Here is a 22,132-nt window from a genome sequence, read left to right on the forward strand (position 1 = left end):
GGGAAGGGAGCCGATGAGACCCCATTCAGCTGTACCCTTGAGTGAGGTTGGACATAGTTAGCCCGTATCATAGTAATAAACTTAACATCAAATCCAAAGTGCACAAGCGTGGTGAAGAGGAACGACCAGTCTACCCTGTCGAATGCCCTCTCGGCATCTAACCCCACCAATACTGCCAGGATCTTCTTGTTAGTTTTCTGGATTAGATGGATTATACGCCTAGTATTGTCATGTGTCTGACGGCCTTTAATAAACCCAGACTGATCCGGATGGATGAGATCTGGCATAAGATCGTTCAGTCGGGTTGCGAGAATAGAGTATAATTTCGCATCTCGGTTGAGAAGTGCGATAGGGCGATACGAAGCGCACATCTGTGGATTTTTTCCCTTGTTTTGGTATAACTGTCACGTCGCCATTGATGGGGTGACCCCACCAGTCTCTGCCATGGTATTAAAAAGGTGCGTAAGATGGGGCAGAAGGTCGGGGCAACGGTTTTGTAAAACTGATCCGTAAACCCATTGGGCCCTGGGGCTCTCTGTGGTTTGAGAGATTTGATGGCTAAGGCCACCTCGCCTGAAGTTATAGGGGCCGTAAGCCGGTCATTCCAGTTGTGGGAGATTTGGGGGAGCTGTGGCGACCGTAGGTAGTTCCTTTGCATGTCTACATCCCTTGATTCCCTCGTATAAAGGTTGCTAAAAAAGGCACCAAAATGTCAGCTTTTTCTGCGTCCTTGCGAATGAGTGCACCTCACCCATCCTGTATGCCGCCTATGTATGACCGTTTTTTCTTCAACTGTCGAGCTAAGTCTTTACCGACCTTATTCCCCTGGGAGTAGGAAAACTGTTGGAGCTTCAAAAGGGTGTACTTTGCCCTATTGTTGTATATGGCTCTAAGTTTCCCCCTTAATTCAGTGAGCGTGCGCAGAGATTCCCTAGGTGGCTTGTGTTTATGGGTCGATTCCGCTAATGTCAATTCGGCTTCCAGATCCACCCTTTCTTTAGTCCTGCATTTATTCAACTCGGAGTTAAGTGCTATACATCGACCTCTAAAGACCACTTTAAAGGCGTCCTAATTATTGAACACTAAGGTATCCGCTGGCACATTCCTGGCGAAGAAGTCAGTGATCGTATCTCTCAATTCGGTACAGAGTACCCTATCTCTCGTGAGGGAAGCCGGGAAGTGCCATTTGGGAGAGGTAGACACTAGAGTGTTCCCGGATAAACAGATCGAGACTAGGAAATGGTCTGACACAGAAAGTGGGAAAATCTTAGCCTCTCGGAGGGCTCCCATTAAGTTTTGGCCAATGAATATATAATCAAGCCTAGAGTTTGTGCGGTGTACATGTGAATAGAAGGTATAATCTCGTGTCTGGGGATAGAGGGTCCGCCAGGCATCCCTAAGGCCCATATCTCCTGTCTGTGGGAATGAGTGCTATTGAGATCTGCCTGCCAAGTTAGGGTAAAATTCCCCAGTTTGAGTTTCGGACCCTCCGCAAAATCTTGTATTTTCCCGAGGAGCACCAGAAGGAAGGTAGCCTACATGTGTTAGGTGCATATGACGAGATAAATGTGCAGAGTCTACCCCGCAGGATGCATTTAACCATTATCCAGCGGTCCTCCTTGTCAGATTTAGTGGGGGTGGGCTGAAATTTCGTAGAGGCGTGAAAAAGGATTGCGGTCCCCCGGTGCTTAGTGAGCGCAGATGCCCTGTAAATCAAGGGATAATGTTTATGATGGAATGCAGGTCTCCTCGGCCCGGGTTAGATGTGTCTCTTGTAGTGCTACTAAATCTAAGTGATGATCCAAAATATATTTCCAAACTTTTTTCCTTTTTTGAGGCAAGTTAAGGCCTTTTACATTCCAGGAGCCTACCGTAAGTACCATTATGTCCACACCTCCTCCCTCTGCCCTCTCATGAACCTGTATATCAGTCTCCCATTCTTTGCAGCAAGGCCCCTACGCGACATAGAGCTGAAGTGTGTCTGTGGTGTATAACCCAACCTAGTCAAAGCGCATCCGCGTCAAGAACCTTTAAAAAACCACCACCAGTTTCCCTCCCCCCCATCCCACAACCCCAAAAACAAGAACCCCAAAACTAAAAAGAAGGAACATCATCAAGTGTCGAATCAGTGATAAGTTTCCGATTGTGGGTAGGGGAACCCACAAAGTCTTGATGGAGGGACGAAGTGACCAAGGTCCCAACTTGCTCCTCTTCCGGACACTCTAATAAGTTCAAGTCACCCAACATGCTCAGATTGACGAAGTCAGTAGGGCCACTCAATCGAGTTTCCTCAGCAGCATAAAGAAAGCGAAGCGAACAGGGCTATGTAGCGGATATGGCTCCGACGTGAGGCAAAGCCATGCCGTCTCACAACATTAGTCTATGACAGTTTTCGGGTTGGTCTATAGGCCCACATGATGCTTCCATCTCCCAACGGGGTGGTCTGAAAGAGCCATTGACCCCGGGAGTGGCACTGTGGTTGAGCATCGCGTCCTGACAGTGACATAGGGTGGTTATCAGAACATTAATGAACACCCTTTTCAATATTCTTTAATCCAAGGGACTTTCGTTTTCATATTTCAGGGATCCTGTCATTTTCATCTTGTACCAATGTGAATCGAATTTTCTTTACAGCATCTACACTTTATATCATATGATCTACACTTTATATCATATGATCCTTTCTGTTGTATCTGAAACATCCAAAGAAGCTGATCAGAAAAGCAATGCATGCTTAACAAATCTCTACTCCAACGTGACTGCAAATTCTCGTCATATTTGGAGAGGTCACATACATTTAGCACCCATTTATAATTCTGATTAAGCTGATATATTTCTAAATGAATACAATCTGGTTCTTGATCCGCGCATATGCCTTTTGTGCCTGTGGTATAAATGACTCCGGTGGGCTTCATGCAGGGCTGGATCAGCGAGATTACGGTGGCGGCGAGTGGAGGCGTGCTCAGTGTGCCTGTAAAGAAGGCCCAAGAGGGCGAGTGGACGTCTGGTCCAGGCCTATGGTAAAAGGAGGTGGCCGTGGCGGCGAGTGGAGGCATGCTCAGTGTGCCTGTAAAGAAGGCCCAGGAGGGCGAGTGGACGTCTGGTCCAGGCCTAAGGTAAAAGGAGGTGGCCGTGGCGGCGAGTGGAGGCGTGCTCAGTGTGCCTGTAACGAAGGCCCAAGAGGGCGAGTGGACGTCTGGTCCAGGCCTAAGGTAAAAGGAGGTGGCCGTGGCGGCGAGTGGAGGCATGCTCAGTGTGCCTGTAAAGAAGGCCCAGGAGGGCGAGTGGACGTCCGGTCCAGGCCTAAGGTAAAAGGAGGTGGCCAATGGTAAAAATGTGTCTCAGAGGGAAGGATGATGTCTTGCAGACCAAAGGAAGGAAAGTTAACGTATCAAACCTCTCAGTGTTAGCTGTGATGCCATGTCGTTTATTTTATGTAGATGCCAAGCCACATGAAGCGTCTGATGAGGAAAACACAGATCCAGAGCTGGCGGGGGCCATCAGGAAGATGAAAATGCTGGATAAAATCCTGGCAAAGAAGCAAGTACGAGAGAAAGAAGTAAAATACCAGGGCCAGCAGATGAGGAAAAAACTGTGGGAAGAGCTGCAGGTATCAATTCAAAGCACGTACTGTGAAGTTTACATTATCAGGCTGATGTCTGTTGAACCTTCTCATGAGCAGGGCTGTGCCTCGTCACGTTGACTGGTGCGCTCTCCCACCCCATGCCCCTCCCTTATTCTACAGGAAGAATCTGAAAGAAAATGTGTCTTACGAGCCAGGTCTGATGGCTCAGTGGACTAATGCGTCCACCGCAGGGGCCTGTGTTCGATCTCATGGTGACAGGTTCAAATCCCAGTGGGTCCACTCAGCCTTTCATCCATCTAAGGTCGATAAAACGAGTACCATTGAGTAGGGTAACAATAAACATCTCCTATTCAGCGAAAAGATACCTACGGGTGAACTTGTGCATTACAAATACACATGTTATGTTATATAAAGTTTAAGTCTATAAAACACTTTCAAATATTTCAGAATTGGCTCATATTCTGAGAAACAAAATCTGTAATTGAATTAGCATAAAACAGTTAATATGCGTCTTCACGTCAGTGAGCTGCAGCCATTTTGCCTGTTCAACCGTCGTCTGGGGATGGCAACCTATTCAAAAAGCATTCATCAACATTATTCATCTGTTCTCAACCCAGCAATAAGTGACAGGGAGCTTCCACTGCATTGTTCAAAACTTCTCATTGTTTCTGTCTAGTCGTCCCGAGTCACCTATGTTATCTTCAAACTGTGCTTTAATCACTTGTACAACGTGCACTCAACCTGTCTACTAGAGTAACACGAATAAGTCGCTGATGGTGTATACATTCATTCACTGATGCATTAATTCAGTTATGCATTTGCTTATTTTTAGTCCTTCCTTATCCAGCACTCTCTCCTGCGTCTTTTACCATGGTATTCTTTGTCCTTGGAGCACATGGGCCAATCAGTCTTAATCAGTTCAATTCTTTTTCCTGAGAGCAAATGGCAGAACCAGTCAGAATCTGGTGTCACCGTTGTCCTGGGATCACGTGGCAAAGTCAGTCAGCATGTGCTATATTCTTGTTCGAGGCATGTGGGCTGCTAAATTCACATCTAGTGCATAGATCGCCGCCTAGTGTTTGGTCCGGATGATTGCACCTTGTTGTCCTGGAAGAGTCTTCGAAGTATCACAAGATAGGTGGCTCCTCCCCTGGACTACAGTGCGCATGGGCATCGACTCCATCCCCAGATTGTTTTTTTCCGCCATTGGGTTCGGATGTGATTTCGACGTCTCCTGTTCGGAATCGATAAAACAACTTTATTAAGGCCAAAAGGCTTTACTCACTCGTCGGTATTGTTCGCGTTCGGTCTCGTGTTCATTCCTACTCTTAGAGTGGGATTTCGTGTGAGTCGGTGACTCTTCGATCATCGAGGCCATGTCGACGCAGCAAGACCCCGGCATTGATAAGATGGAACGGAGTCCGTTCAAGTACTGCCCCGTGTGTGGTTCAAAGTACCCACACATCGACGTGCACCCAGTGTGCAACAAGTGCCTGTCGCCGGACCATGACGAGGCCAACTGTATGGCCTGTTCGAGATTCCGGTCGAAGAAGACCATCAAGCTTCGGCGCGTGGCGCGCCTTGAGGCCCAGCGATCGGCTCCGGCGCCAGCGCCAGCGGACATCTTCGGCGACCCCGCGGCAGATGAGCAGGAGCTTCACCTGCAGATTTCGCCGGCATCGGCGGAGGTCGAGACCGACTACGGAGAAGCGGTCGAGGTCCACGACCTCGAGGAAGACATCGAGGAGGTAGGGGACGACGGAGAACCTTTTGGGGCCATGGAAGATAGCTCGGAGGATGAGCTATGCCCCGTCCCAACTTTTACAACGGCTCAGGTCACGGGATCGCCACAAGGCCTTACCCACGACCATACGCCTCGATCCTCCGCCCCGCCTATTGGCCCGGCTATGGACACCTCTGCGGAGCCGCCATTACCGAAAACGAAACCGAAAGTGAAACCTTCGGGTTCGAGCAGAACCAAGATGGACGCCACTCCATCGACACCGAAGACGTCTGCTACGTCATCGACGCCGTCATCTTCGAAGGCGTCTGCTACGTCATCGACGCCATCTTCTTCGGATACCTCAAGGCCAAAAAAGACTGTTGATGCGGCTAAGGTTCCAAAAGTGGTTGAGCAGCAAAGCTCAAAGAAGGCCTCGGTGGCGCCTAAAGTCAAGCCCACCGCGTCGGCCGACAAACCGGTCGGCGAAGCCAAAAGGGGCGCCGTGCCGAAGCCAGGTGTCCCGGCACCAAAAGGAAAGTCGGTCGATCAGAAGACATCGACAGCGACGCATGGAGCCGTAGGCGGTGGCGAGAGTTTGGCCGACGGCGCATCGGCAGCTCCAACGCCTAAAAAGGCGTCATCCACGCTCCAGTCTTCCCCAGGGAAAATCGACAGTCGGATCGACGAAGCCGTCCGCTTCTTTTACGAAGCAGGTACAAGACTCCCTCAAACGGATTCGGGACAAAGAATCCACGTCGGGCCCGAAGACGCCCTCGGAGACTACTCCGGTTGTATCAAAGAAGCAAGCCTCGATGCCGCTTCACTTTACCTTGCCACCAAAGGTGGTGCCAAAGGCTTTTGCGCCTCGATCGGTGCCCAAGGACTCGGTCGAAGGGAGGCATACTCAACCAAGTGGCGGTTCTGATCGTCAGCCATTGTTGGATGACGAGTCGGAACACTTTATCGATGCCGACACTGGGAAACTGACCCTCAAGAAGAGAAAGATTACTTCACAGCCCCTGGAGCCGTTGGTAATCCCTCTAAAAAAGAAGAAGCCACTCCCGGGGTCCCCTCAACTGGTGGAGCCTATTTACCAACCAACCAGAAGTCCAACACCGTCACCCACTTGTTCAGATAGTGGCGAGGGCGAACAGGAAGAACAGTATACCTTCCCTGAGAACACTGACCCTGATGAACAACAGGACTCATGGTTGCCCTCAGGGGATCAGGGGGACCACCAGCCTATATCTGACCTGCAAGCCTATGGGCCTAAAACTTCTCCAACAGAAGATTCAACAGCATTCAATGCCTTAATCGAAAGGGCAGCTGCGAACCACAATGTAGAGATGCATGCTGACCCGGTAGAGGTGGACTTTCTATTCGACACTTTCTCTACTGCCGAAAAGACTGTAAAAACACTTCTTATGCTTAAAGGAATAATGAAACATGCCACTGACATTTTCAAAGACACTACTAGAGCGCGAGTGGTGAACCCTAGAATTGAGAAAAAGTACAGACCGGCACCTGGGGACCCAACTTTCATTCGGGGCCAGTTGCCTCTGGACTCTTTGGTGGTCTCTAATGCACGCAAAAGGGCGAACTCTCAGTCAACGGGTGAAGCTCCTCCCCCGGACAAAGAGTCTAAAGTGCTGGAGGCGTCGGGGAAAATGGTGGCAGCGCAGGCAGCCAACATATGGCGCATCTCGAACACACAAGCTCTGTTGGCCAGATACGACAGGGCACACTACGATACATTAGAGCAGCTTCTACAACACCTCCCTGATGAGTTTAAAGAGGGTGCGGAGATGCTCATCCAAGAGGGCAAGCTCATCTCCAACGCTGCTATTAAGTGTGCGCTAGACGTTGCGGATACGGCAGCAAGAGCCATCAACACTAGTGTGATGTTGAGACGCCAAGCATGGCTCCGCATCTCAGGGTTTAAGCCAGAGATACAAACGACTATTCTCAATCAGCCTGTTAATCCAGACAGACTGTTTGGCCCAGAGGTGGACACCACACTTGAAAAAATTAAGAAAGACACTGAGACTGCGAAATCAATGGGTGCACTCCAGTCTCAGCAGTTTCGGGGAAGCACTTTTCATCGCTCAGGCAATCGAGGTGTTACCAGAGGACACGTGGCACAGCAGGCGCAATTTACTAAGGGTGGTGCGCAATCCTCATACACTAAACAGAGTAGGGGTGGTTACAGAGGAAACAACACCAAAGGCAGAGGCAGAGGCAACAACAATTCCCGCTCCTCTGCCGCCAACAAACAGTGACTCCCTGTCACTGCCCCCCGACCATCTAACACCTGTCGGGGGGAGACTCCAACGGTTCCTGCCTGTCTGGAAGTCCATCACCACGGACAGGTGGGTAAGGAAACTTATCCAGTTTGGTTATTGTCTGGAGCTAACGTCCACTCCACCCACCATTCCCCCAAGGCACCGTCCTATGTCAGCAGAGCACTTGCACTTATTGCAGCAGGAAGTTCTTGCGATGCTGCAAAAAGGCGCCATAGAGCTCGTGCCAGTTGAAGAACAGGGCACAGGTGTTTATTCCCTGTACTTCTTAATACCCAAAAAGGACGGCTCACTCAGACCCATCTTGGACCTACGCCCGCTCAACATGTATATTCTTTCAGAACACTTCCACATGTTGACGTTGCAGCAAGTCCTTCCACTGTTAAAAGAGGGAGACTTCCTCGCAACCTTGGATCTCAAAGACGCTTACTTTCACATACCACTCCATCCATCCCACAAAAAGTACCTCAGGTTCACCATTCAAAACAGGCATTACCAGTTCAAAGTGCTACCCTTCGGAGTGACCACTGCCCCCAGAGTGTTCACGAAGTGTCTGGCGACCGTGGCGGCGCACCTCAGGAGACAGAACATACATGTCTACCCCTACCTAGACGACTGGATGGTTCAGGCCAAGTGCGCCGCGGACATGTCCAGCACTATTCACATTCTTCACAGTCTGGGGTTTTCGCTCAACTATCCGAAGTCGCACCTTCAACCTGCCCATGTGAGGCAGTACTTGGGCGCGACAATCAATACTCTAACTGCTACAGCTCAGCCAAATCCAGCGAGGATCACCAGTATCCAGTCGCTCATTCAGAAGTTCAGGCCGCAACACTCACTCCCAGCGAGAGTGTTTATGCAGTATCTATGCGAATCAACTTCTACGCTCCTAAACGCCACCTCCGATCAGCCAACCACGCCCTCGCCGCCGTCCCCCGCATCCGAAGAGCGACAACAGGAGGAAGGTCCTTCTCCTACCTGGCCGCCAAGACCTGGAACTCCCTCCCTCCCGACCTGCGCCTGACCGAAGACCACCTCTCCTTCAGGAAGAAGCTGAAGACCTGGCTGTTCGAGCAGTAACGGCACTCCCCCCCCCCCCCCCCCCCCCCCCAAGCGCCTTGAGACCCTCCGGGTAAGTAGTGCGCTCTATAAATGTCTTTGATTGATTGATTGATTGATTGATTGATTGCAGTTGATAGGCATGATGGCCTCCTGCATCTTCATAGTCCCGCATGCAAGGTTACATATGCGTCCTCTCCAGGAGTGCTTGGCACACCAGTGGACTCAGGCTCAAGGACAGTTGAAAGACCTAGTGTTGGTAACCGGTCGGGCATACAACTCTCTGCATTGGTGGACTCCACACAACCTTTGCAAGGGCCGACCGTTCCAAGAGCCTGTGCCACAAATTATCCTGACAACGGACGCGTCTCTCCAGGGATGGGGAGCGCATGTACTCCATTACACAGTGCAGGGACTATGGTCGACACAACAGAAGAGGATGCACATCAACTACTTGGAGCTGATGGCAATCTTCATGGCACTGAAGTCATTCAAAGTACATCTGTGCAACAAGGTCGTGTTGATCCGAACGGACAACATGACGGCAATGTACTATATCCAGAAGCAGGGAGGAACTCACTCTCCACAGCTGTCTCATCTGGCTCAGAGCATGTGGAAGTGGGCCATTCAGAGAAACATCTTCCTCATGGCAGAACACCTCCCAGGCAAGGACAATCAGATGGCCGATCTGCTCAGCAGATACAGCCACCAACTGCACGAGTGGGAGATACATCCATCAGTACTCCACCCGTACTTCCAGCAGTGGGGTCATCCAGAGATAGACCTGTTTGCCACAAGGGAGAACGCAAAATGCCCAAGCTTCGCCGCCAGGTTCCCACACCCTCAATCGCAGGGCATTGCGATATGGATGAACTGGTCAGGCAAATTTGCGTACGCTTTTCCCCCAGCACCTCTCATACCGCTGGTGGCAAGGAAGCTGCTGCAACACTCGATGACACTCATCCTGGTTGCTCCAACGTGGGCACGCCAACCATGGTACACCACATTCCTGGAGCTCTCCGTGGTACCGCATCAAAGACTACGCCTCACACCCAGGCTCTTGACGCAGAACCATGGCGACATTCAGCACCCGGATCCGCAAGAGCTCAACCTGGCGATCTGGCTCCTGAAGTCCTAGAGTTTGGCTACCTTGATTTGCCCCCGGAATGCATGGACATTATCCGGGAGGCAAGAAGGCCTACTACCAGAGCTTGCTATGCAGCTAAATGGAAGAGGTTTGTCATTTACTGTACAAACCATCATATCAACCCGCTAGATGCATCCATTCCTAATATCATCTGCTATTTGTTACATCTTTACAAATGTAATCTGGCGTATGCTTCCATTCGGATACACTTATCCGCCATAGCGGCTTATCTCCAGAACAGGCAGCACCTCTCTGTTTTTAGGGTGCCTGCCATTAAAGCTTTCCTTGAAGGGCTGAAACGAGTCATCCCCCCCAGGACCCCACCAGCTCCTGTGTGGAACCTCAATGTGGTCCTCACCAGATTAATAGGATCACCGTTTGAGCCCCTGCATTCCTGTGAGATTCAATTCCTCACGTGGAAAGTAGCCTTTCTCATTGCCATCACGTCTCTACGGCGCGTCAGTGAGCTACAGGCGCTCACAGTACAAGAGCCCTTCATTCAGATTCATCATATTAGGGTGGTGCTGCGCACTAATCCTAAGTTTCTCCCTAAAGTGGTGTCACGGTTTCATGTTAATCAGACCATTGAACTGCCCACATTCTTTCAGAACCCCGAAACAGTGGCAGAGAGAATGCTTCACATGCTTGATGTCAAACGAGCGTTAATGTACTACATTGACAGGACCAAACACTTTAGGAAAACACAACAATTGTTTGTTGCCTTTTCAGCCCAGCACAAAGGCAACCCCATTTCCAAAGCTGGAATAGCCAGGTGGATCGTTAAGTGTATCCAGATTTGCTACCATAAGGCTAAGCGCACCTTAACGGTCCCCTCCAGGTCCCACTCAACACGCAAGTTGGGGGCCTCCATGGCTTTCCTGGGTAATATTCCTTTGGAGGATATTTGTAGAGCAGCCACATGGATTACACCACACACGTTTACTAAACATTATTGCGTGGATGTGCATTCTAAACAGCAGGCAGCTGTAGGACAGGCTGTTCTTAAATCTCTTTTTCAAACTTCTGCAGCCGGCACGGGCGGCCGCCGTTAATAGAGGGACTGCTATGTATTCTATGCACTAGATGTGAATTTAGCAGCCCACATGCCTCGAACTGAATATGCTTCTTACCAGTATGCATCTGTTCTTGGCATGTAGGGCTGCTAACATTCACATCGCCCGCCCTCCTCCCCGGCACCCGTAGCGGCTGCAGACCATTCTTGCATTCATTCATTAGCATGGACATCAATTACGCTATTTCACTCCATCTCTAACACAATGGCTAAAAACAATCTGGGGATGGAGTTGATGCCCGTGCGCACTGTAGTCCAGGGGAGGAGCCACCTATCTCGTGATACTTCGAAGACTCTTCCAGGACAACAAGGTGCAATCATCCGGACCCAACACTAGGCGGCGATCTATGCACTAGATGTGAATGTTAGCAGCCCTACATGCCAAGAACAGATGCATACTGGTAAGTAGCATATTCATTCCTTGTGAGCATGTGGAGGGATCAGTCAGAATCTGGTATATTCTTAGTCCTGAGAGCAGTGAGCCGAATCCATCAGAATGTAGTATGGTCTTTGCCATGAGAGCACATGACAGTCAGTCAGAATCTGGTATAAGCTTTGTCCTGAAAGAACGTGTCAGAATCTGGATTATTCTTTTCCCTGGAAGCACGAGGAAGAATCATTCAGAATCTGGTATATTCTTTGTCTGAACAGCATAGAGAATGACTCAGAATCTGGTATATTCTTTGTCTGAAGAGCATAGAGAATGACTCAGAATCTGGTATATTCTTTGTCTGAAGAGCATAGAGAATGACTCAGAATCTGGTATATTCTTTGTCTGAAGAGCAAATGGCAGAATCTGTCAGAATCTAGTATATTCTTTTACCAGCGAGTCCGGGGAAGAATCAGCAGTATCTATTAAATTCTTCGTTCGGCGAGCACATGGCAGAATCATTCAGCATCTGGTATTTTCTTTTCTGGAGAGTATATGGCAGAATCAGTCAGAATTTAGTACATCCTTTGTCATTAGAGCACATGACAGAATCCTTGCGCAGAAAACTGGACTGCCCAAACTATTCGCATCTGTTAAAAGTTATGGCTGCCCAAATCCAAACAAGTGTGTCCTACGGCCTCGTCCCCTGGTGTGGAAAAGATTCACATTTTCAGAACGAACTGCAGTCAAAAATCTACAAATCGGTTTTTGATTTGCCAAAATGCGCCTCGCCTGCCCAGGTAAGACGGGAATTTGGGCTCCAGGATCTTAAATACAGGGCAATGAGTAACTTCATTAAATTCTGCCACACTCTCCGGCAATCCGAAGTAGACACTCTAAACAGACTTTGCTGGGACGAAGTTAGGTCACAGAACGAGCAAGAAATTCCAAACTCTTGGGGGAGTTTCCTGAGTACATCTCTGGCCACTTTGGAACTTCAACCAGTATGGGAGAAAAAGAAGGATCGATTGTCTTTTAATAAAACTGTGAATGTCGTGAGCAAAAAGAAATCTTTATTGGAAGATTAATCGGTGCTCACAAAGAGGCGGCACGGATGGACAGTTATGAAATCATATAGGACTACAAAGCCACAAGCCTACTTATCCGCCCACTTTAGTTCCCACTTAAAGATGTGCTTCTTAAAGTACAGGATGGGGGTGCACGTATCTAAGGATTTATCCCCATCTTGGGTGACACGTTTTGAGTCAGAAGGTTGTCGCTTATGCGGATACCAAAAGGAAACCCTGACCCATTTGTTGTGTGCCTGTCCAGCCGTGTTAAGCCAAAGGAGACAGAACTTAAAGGCGATTTTAATCAACCTGAACATTCACTCTAGCAGGCAAGCAGTGATAAGCTGGCTGGAGGGTTTGTCATGCATTCTGGCTTGCCGAGGAGTCAAGTATATGAAATTGGTAAACAGCTGCCTATTGCAAGCGGACGATGTCTAAACTTAAATGTATGTAACACCTCTCCACACTCTCACTTGGAGGCTCATGAAATCTTATTTCTTTGCTGTAACTTGAGCTTAATCCAGTTTTAGTATGATTTTATAAAAATAGCATTTTATACACTCGAATTGTATGGCAGACAGAGCACGGACATAATACGATCGCTCACATAATGACAATCCTAGCTGCCCGTGTAGATGCAATTCATTTATTTTATGTAGGGGGGGGAGGGTTGTGATGATTTTAATTAATCAAGCAATAAACATTAAACTTCAACTTGACAGAATCTGTCAGAATTTTGCATATTCTCTGTCGGGATAGCATGTGGCAGAATCTGGTATATTCTTTGTCCTGAGAGCATATGGCAGAATCCGTCAGAAGCTGGTATATTCTCTGTCGGGATAGCATGTGGCAGAATCTGGTATATTCTGTGTCCTGAGAGCACATCGCAGAATCCGTCAGAAGCTGGTATATTCTCTGTCGGGGTAGCATGTGGCAGAATCTGGTATATTCTTTGTCCTGAGAGCACATGGCAGAATCCGCCAGAAGCTGGTATATTCTCTGTCGGGATAGCATGTGGCAGAATCTGGTATATTCTCTGTCATGATAGCATGTGGCAGATTCTGGTATATTCTTTGTCCTGAGAGCACATGGCAGAATCCGTCAGAAGCTGGTATACTCTCTGTCGGGATAGCATGTGGCAGAATCTGGTATATTCTTTGTCCTGAGAGTACATGGCAGAATCCGTTAGAAGCTGGTATATTCTCTGTCGGGATAGCATGTGGCAGAATCTGGTATATTCTTTGTCCTGAGAGCACATGGCAGAATCCATCAGAAGCTGGTATATTCTCTGTCGGGATAGCATGTGGCAGAATCTGGTATATTCTCTGTCGGGATAGCATGTGGCAGAATCTGGTATATTCTCTGTCGGGATAGCATGTGGCAGAATCTGGTAAATTCTTTGTCCTGAGAGCACATGGCAGAATCCGTCAGAAGCTGGTATATTCTCTGTCGGGATAGCATGTGGCAGAATCTGGGTATATTCTTTGTCCTGAGAGTACATGGCAGAATCCGTTAGAAGCTGGTATATTCCCTGTCGGGATAGCATGTGGCAGAATCTGGTATATTCTTTGTCCTGAGAGCACATGGCAGAATCCGTCAGAAGCTGGTATATTCTCTGTTGGGATAGCATGTGGCAGAATCTGGTATATTCTCCGTCGGGATAGCATGTGGCAGAATCTGGTAAATTCTTTGTCCTGAGAGCACATGGCAGAATCCGTCAGAAGCTGGTATATTCTCTGTCGGGATAGCATGTGGCAGAATCTGGTATATTCTCTGTCGGGATAGCATGTGGCAGAATCTGGTATATTCTTTGTCCTGAGAGCACATGGCAGAATCCGTCAGAAGCTGGTATATTCTCTGTCGGGATAGCATGTGGCAGAATCTAGTATATTCTTTGTCCGGAGAGCACATGGCAGAATCCGTTAGAAACTGGTATATTCTCTGTCGGGATAGCATGTGGCAGAATCTGGTATATTCTTTGTCCTGAGAGCACATGGCAGAATCCGTCAGAAGCTGGTATATTCTCTGACAGGATAGCATGTGGCAGAATCTGGTATATTCTTTGTCCTGTGAGCATGTGGCAGAATCGGGCAGAATCTAGTACATCCTTTGTCATTGGCGCACACGACAGAATCCGTCAGAATCTTGTATATTCTCTGTCGGGATAGCATGTGGCAGAATCTGGTATATTCTCTGTCCTGAGAGCACGTGGCAGAATCTGGTATATTCTTTTGTCCTGAGAGCACATGGCAGAATCCGTTAGAAGCTGGTATATTCTCTGTCGGGATAGCATGTGGCAGAATCTGTTATATTCTTTGTCCTGAGAGCACATGGCAGAATCAGTTAGAAGCTGGTATATTCCCTGTCGGGATAGCATGTGCCAGAATCGTGCAGAATCTGGTATATTCTTTGTCCTGTGAGCATGTGGAAGATTCGGGCAGAATCTAGTATATTTTAAGTCCTGAGAGAGCATGGAAGAATCAGACAGAATCTGGTATATTTTTATCCGCAGAGCAAATGGCATAACCAGTCAGAATCTTGCATATTGTTTGTCCTGGGTTCACATGGCAAAATCAGTCAGAGTGTGGTATATTCTTTTTCTGGAGAGCACATGGAAGAATCAGTCAGAATCTGGGATATTCTTTTTCTGGAGAGCACATGGCAGAACCAGTCAGAATTTGTGGTATTCTTTGTCCTGAGAGCATGTGGCCGAATCCATCGGAATCTGGTAAATGTTTTGTCCAGAGAGCACACGGCAGAACCAGTCAGAATCTAGAATATCCTTTGTCATTGGAGCACATGACAGAATCTGTGAGAATCTGGTATATTGTTTTTCCTGATAGCACATGGCTAAACCAGTCAGAATCTGTTATATTGTTTGCCCTAGGTTCACACGCAAAATCTGGTATATTCTTCTCCCTGCAAGCACGTGTCAGAATCAGTCAGAATCTGGTATTGCCTTCATCATTGTTGCACATGATTGACAGAATCTCTCAGAATCTGTTATATTCTTTGTCCTGAGAGCACATGGTAGAATCAGTCAGAATCAGTTTCAGTCTCAAACTCTCGTAGATTCTGGTCTAATGGCGCTTTTCCCAGACCAGAAAGGCCCAGAGTAGGTCATCTTTGAGTGCTTGTACGGTGCAGCTTACAGTTGAAGGTAGTGGCCTTAGAACCGCAGGAGCAGCCGCATGCATTGAGTTCATAGAGTTGTATACGTTTGAAACCTCCCATAGATATTCAGAATCAAACATGTCTCAGCATTCACTAAGAATAACCTCATGATTCTGGACACTATTGCAACCTTTTTACTTGCTACTCAAGTGATGTCCACTAGCTCCAAGCCTCTAGGTGACGCTCTTCGCACCAGTAACTTACTTTCACTTTTATATATTAATATCACTGTCTACGTTGATAAAGCGATAGAGCTCATTAAACTCCATGCCTGAGCAGAAGTCTTCGACTGTTGCTACAGTCTGAGAATCTGTCCCATCTGCGTTGCGAAGCTTCGCATTTGAAGAAACTCAGTTTATTCCTAATAAACACCAGTCATTGCAAGTGCTTTGGGAGAGTCTTATAGGACTCCAGTACACCTTTACCACTCAAGATTACTAAGGCAGGTGATCCACTCATTGTACTCAGCACCATTACCCAGGAGCAAGTATCCACACACAAGAACTGCCAGGTCACGTCTTTACGTTGATTAACGACCCCTTTGTGTCCGTTGGGGTTTCACGCTTTTATCAAAGCCCTGCCTTACGATTTCACTCTTCATATCGAATATGCAGGATGTCTGAATCAGCACATCCCTTCTTGAGTAACTGTGTTTAGCCCTGATGTTGATGGGCCTTATATAACTCACTGTAAGATAGTTTAACAGCTAAGGCACGACCTCCAGCAGAAGACAGAGTTTTTAAAGGCTTCGAGAATGTAATAGGTGCTCCATCCTAAATGTGGACAGGAATCAAAATATCAGTGCTAGCAGAATTGTCATCGACTGCACCGATCCTGCATGCATCCTATTACCACCGGATGGCAATATGTTATGTGTATTTGTAAACCACACAACTCACCCAGGAGGGTATCCGCATGCTGAAGCAGGAGCTGTGTAGACCGAGCCAGGGTCAGGGCTAGGTGATGAGCCAGGTCTTCAGTTTCTTGTGGAAATCAAGAACTGAGGAGAAGGCTCTCATGTGCAGGGGCAGGTGGTTGCAGGCTTTAGGAACGTGTTAGGAGAAGGCACAACTGCCGCATCTGGTTCTAGACATGCCTGAGAGGTGTGAGTAGGAGACTGGCAGAGCAGAGGTGTTTTGTAAGTTTGTGGAAGAAGTTTACGTGTTTGTTTAGGTACATGGGGTGAATGTTGAGTAAGGCTTTGTATGTGTGCGCGAGTAGGTTGAAAAGTCATTGCTTGTTTGTGGATTGGGAGCCAGTGGAGCTCTATGATGTGCAGTGTGATGTGGGTGGCAATTTAAGGGTGGGCCTGGCTGCTGAATTTTGTATGGTTTGGAGTCTTCTGGTCAGTTGAGTGTTGATTACAGCTTAGAGTGTGTTGCTGTAGTCCAGTTTTCTGGTGATGCTAGCGTGGGTGATGGTTTTCCTGGTGTTGGTGGGGAGTTGCATTCACTTGGCAGGTCATGGTGAGTTGGTTGTCAATTACTTGTCTGAGGTTCTTTGTATGTGTTGCTGGTAGGGGTGTGGTTCACAATCCGGCAGGCCTCCAGGTGGAGTTGCAAATCAAGGTGTCTTTGCTGATGATTCCTACTTCTGTCCTGTCTGTGTTCAGCTTGGGGCCGTTTTTTTTCCTCCATCTGGCAACTTCAGTCACACAGGTGGAGAAACTGGTCCCAGTGTTTGGTGTCTTGTCGAAGATAGATAATATGAGCTGGGTGTCGTCAGCGATGATATGATGTTGATTTTGTGGGCTTGGATGATGCTGGCGAGTGGGGTAATCAACAGATTGGGGCTGAGTGAGGATCTTTGTGGAACTCTGCAGATGAGGTTGACAGTACCTGAGGTGCAGTGGACCAGGCTGACCAGCTGGGTGTGGCCTGTCAAGAAGGAGCAAATCCTGCAAAGTGCAGTACTGTGGATGCCAATGGGAAAGTGTCAGTAGGATAAGGCTGCGGTTGGGCCTAAATTCTGATTGAGTGTTTTTGAAGAGGTGGTTGTCAGTGAGGTGGGTGGGTAGGTGTTTAATAAACATTACTTCTGCTGGGTAGGGTAGTAAGGAGATAGACCAATAGATGGCTAGTGTCTTCGGGTTTGTTGAAGGTTAATTGGTGGGGTGGGGGGGCTTTGGTGTGTTTCCAGGCATCTGGGTAAGTGGCTGTAATGATTTAGACATTCACGTTAGTGGTGAGAGCTGTGCTGATGGAGTCCAGCCTTTTGATGAAGAGGTGGTGTGGGCAGGGTCAGATGGTGCTCCAGAGTGTATGAGCTGCATGGTTTTTGCAGTTTCTTGAAAGGTGATTGTGAGCCAGGTGGTCAGGGTGGTCCCCTTGGTGTTGGTAGAAAGGGGTAGGAGGTCTTTAAGGGTGGAAGGCCCTGGTTGGGGCTCAAAGTTGTTGTAAATGCTGGTGATCTTGTAGCTGAAGATTAGGGACAGATGGGTGCAAAGGTCCTGTGAGGAGATTACACTGATAAGAGCTTGCTGCCGAAGAGGTGAAGTCTTTCATTATACCAAAAGTTTCCTTGGCACTGTTAGGACTGGTTCTGATGCAGTTGGTGAGTGTGAATCGTTTGGGGGCTGTGATTTGCTGATGGTAGCATCTGAGGGTGGATCTGTAGGTCCTCTTGACGGTATCATTCTGACTTTGTCGTCATCTGCTTTCAAGTTGCTTGCACTGGCGTTTGGTGAGCCTGAGCTCTTCTGTGTACCAGCTTGCTTGCGCTCTGGTTCACGTGTATTTGTTGACTTTGAGAGAAGCCAGAGTATCTGCATAAACGGTGATCCAGGTATTTTAGTTGGAGATGGATTCAGGGAAGTTGTTGTTGTGTCAGGGCCGTAGTTTAGGAGTTCAGAAGACGAGGATGTTTCTTGGATCTTGTTCTAGTCCAGTTGCGAACATTTGGTGAGGGTGTTTCTGCAGTGGTGTGGGATAGATAAGCTGAAGCTGATGAGGGTGTGGTTGGGACAGACAATTGGTGTTGGTTTGTCTACTGTGATGGCTCGAAAGCTGGTGAAGATGGGTCCAGTAGGGGTCCTGTGGCGTGTGTGAGTCCGAGTTTACACCGGTCCTTGAGGAGGTACGTCGTGTAGGGATCGTTGAAGTCCTGCAGGTGGTATTTGAGGTCACAGGGAGGCGATGAAGTCCTCAATGGTGCTGCTGAAGTTGCATGGTCGGGGAGGGTGGTAGGCGTGGATACGACTCAGGGTGTAGTTGACGGTCATGAGGAGTTTGAAGGTTAAGTGTTCAATGTTGCTGGCAGTGCTAACCGACATGGTAGAGCATTAAATACATTTTTTGAAGATGACCGCGATTCCTCCTCCAGGTCCTGTTGTCCTGCCCTGTCTTGTATCAGTAATGTATTTCCATGGCAGTGACTAGGACCGACGAGGGAGTCAGCCATATTTTGGTCATGAAGAGCAGGTCCATTGAGCGGTCGTGTAGCAGATTCCAAGTTTTCATGGCATGTTTAGTAAGGAAGTGAGTGTTGAGAAGTATGCAAGACAGGGAGGAGTGTGGTATAATTGGGTTCGGGTATGTGTGGTCATGTGTATTGAGTTTGTTGGGTGTGTGAGGTGCGTGCGGGAAGTGCACTTGGTGATGTAGAGTGCATGTGAACTGGCTGTGGGAAAGGAGAGCGCACCTTAAGTGTTACGTGGTGAGCCGTGGCATCAGCAGTAGGAGATGCAGCTGGGTTTTAGAGCACAGAGGGTCACAGTGGAGTAGCGATGAGGAGGAGTTGGGTGGAAGAAGGACCAGACACTGGTCCCAGGTGGGCCGCAAATGGGCGCAGATGTGCTTGCCTTTGTTGTTCCAGTGGTGCATCTGCTCTGCAGCCTCACTAAGTAAAGACAGTTTTGGTGGGAAACCAGTGATGTCACTTGCTATGCAGCTGTATTATTGGATATCCAGTATTGTCACTTCCTGTGCAGATGGATATTGGGTATGAGCCCTCTTGCTTGGAGTGGAGTGGTGTGGCTCACTGGTAGTGGAGTGGTGTGGCTCACTGGTTAGAGGCGGCAGACCCGGAAGCAGAGGACGGCCTGGGACTAGGGTTCAATCCCCGACGCGGCAGGGTTGTGAACCAGGGTCAGCGGACTCGATAATTCTCGCCTCGGTGCCTACTCTATCCAGGGATCACACTCGGCAACTCTGGGCATTAGCTTGCCTCATCTCCACAACGGCCCTCCACAAACGCCGGAGATGCCTGGTTTCACCCTTGAGATACCCAGGAGGTAACATCTCACAGGGAAAGCCAGGACGGGTTCCCCAGCGGTCTATAGCGCCAGGACGCTTCTGGGTAGCAGTGCGCTTTACAAGACACACACATTTACATTTACATTGCTTGGCTTTTTTTTGCTGAAATAAAAGATCATCACGCCATACTCAGAAAAAAAGGCAGATGAAAAAATAAGCCTGATAGGCTCAATATCTGACGTAGGACATGGTCACGGAAAGGACCAATGATGTTGAACGAAATGTCCATTTAAAATCCAGAAGATGCTTTATTAGAAAAATCCCATAAAATATTTGGGCTACCAGGGACAATATTCTACAAACAAGACCTACTATCCTTCCATAGAGGTAATGATACCGACCAACACGTCTAAACCCACAGCACAAGAGGTCACTAGTGTATCTTCTCTGTATGCACACTAGAATTAACTCCCTACCTACCAAAGACTTACATATATAAAATGTTTTATGTAGAGCCATCTTCTAGTATAACATAGGAGTCATATTTTGAATGTTTCAATGATGGACGTCTTGGCGGTTAAGGCCTTAATGTCCTGTGTACCAATGGTGATCACCTTCATGCCAACAGCTTACCGAATTTCTTCTTGAACGTAAAGGTGTCATAAAAATTTGGCACGTCGAGTAGGAGTCACAAGAGTGGTGGGAATGGCCAAAATGTTGATGATGATGGTGTCGCTTCATCCTTAGATTTACCGTTGTCGAAGTCTTTTGACAAAGAGGGTCCGTTTTTAGTGGAATTGTCACCTTCTCTGGCTGTCCTGTGATTTTCTTTTCTTCTCCTTCTTTGACTTGAGCTATTCAAGTTTTCCTATGAGGCATATTCTTTTTCTGTTTTCTACTATTCCACTGGACAGATTTATTTTACAGATTTTAAAATCTTTTCAGATGTGATGGTGATAAACAGACCACTCATATATGTTGAGAGCAGCTTCCTTCTTTTTCCCACAGGAGCAACAAACCACAAACAGGCAAAGCATAACTTCGAAATTCCCCTTTAAACATTCAAAAATGAAGGTGTAAAGCATCACACAAGTTAAAATGTTGAATGAAATCTACATTTGTAGAAATCTGAATTTAAAACCTCACAAAATAGAGTCTCAAAACCAAAGAAATGTTCGGTATCCCTTTCAACATGATCCAGAAAAAAGAACTATGCCTTTGAGTCTGTACAAAAGCATGCTCAGATTTGGAAGCTCCTGGTTCCTTAAACGGATTGCACATATTTTTACTTCTCTAGGCATTAAGCCTATCGGGCTGAGTTTTTCTTCATGTAATTCTGAGTATGGAGTTTTGGTCTTGTATTGCAGCACACTAGAAGGCTCATGCTGCAACATTGTCTTCTGTCTTACAGAAAATTATAGAATGAATTCAGGAACAAAGGTGGCTTCTTAAGGCTTTGGAAGTTGTGTCTGCATTTGGGAAATGTCCTACATCCTGTGGATATACTGTTGGACATATTCTGTATTTATAGGTACAGTGAAGATTCCTGCAATGCATAACTATGAAAACAAGCAAGAGCCAATTCCAAATCCCTGCATTGATCAGTCTTTACTTCCATGAACTCTGGAAACACTATTGCCACTCATCATAATGTTCTGAATCTTACAGTATCTCTGATACTTTGACAGGTGCCACTAGTATCAAAGTATTTCTTGTCCTTCTGTTCTTTTTTCCTTAACCTTCTCAGCCCCTGATCATGAACAATGTATGATAATAAACCACAGAGTCCATCTAAACCACAACAATATAGTTTTTAGGTCTTGCCTAGGCACTGCTTGCGCTGTCTCTTCAAGACATGTGGTATTCAGTCATTGGCTTTTAAGCGTGCCCAGCACTTTCCATTGGTTCTTTTCTCTGCCTTTACAAATTCCTTTGTTTTCATTGGTCAATTGCATACATTTGTATTGCCTTTGGGCTGTTTTGTTCCACCCTGGACACAGCACCTGCTACATGAATCCTTTGACTATGGGCAATATGTTTTCTTTCTTAGCACTAAGTTGTCTTTCTGTTATATCTTCGCTGCCGCTCCCAGTTCACCTAATCTCCCATGCCTTTCCAGAACAACACCTCCCGCCCCTCGCAGATTGTTTGTATTCTGAACAGCTGCTCTTTGCTCCCTCTCGGGTGCAGCTACCTCCTCCTCCCTCCTGCTTATAGGGCTCTTTTCTCCCCTGCAGCCTGCGTGGCGCTGATGATTCCCCTCCCTTTGTTTAGAAGTGAGCAATTACAGCTTCTAGAGCTTGAGTTTCTCTCCTTTAAAAAATAAGAATGAAAGATCGGCTTCATCAGGACTGGTTTTACTATTCAAGATTATCATGGGGAAAATTTGAGATCTCAGATAATGATAACACGTACTTTGCGTACAACCTGGGTTGCAA

General features: G+C 47.6%; 1 protein-coding gene across 1 annotated transcript in view; it reads left to right on the forward strand.

Moving 5' to 3' along the window:
- FSIP1 (fibrous sheath interacting protein 1) overlaps window positions 1-22,132 on the forward strand; it is an 898,930-nt gene that overhangs the window by 52,789 nt on the left and 824,009 nt on the right. Inside the window, exon 4 of the mRNA XM_086936904.1 lies at window positions 3,441-3,610. Coding sequence (XP_086793030.1) covers window positions 3,441-3,610 — 170 coding nt within the window. The remainder of the gene's footprint in view (window positions 1-3,440; window positions 3,611-22,132) is intronic.

Source organism: Lissotriton vulgaris, chromosome 9 (genome assembly GCF_964263255.1).
Source record: "Lissotriton vulgaris chromosome 9, aLisVul1.2, whole genome shotgun sequence".
Lineage (NCBI taxonomy): Eukaryota > Metazoa > Chordata > Amphibia > Caudata > Salamandridae > Lissotriton > Lissotriton vulgaris.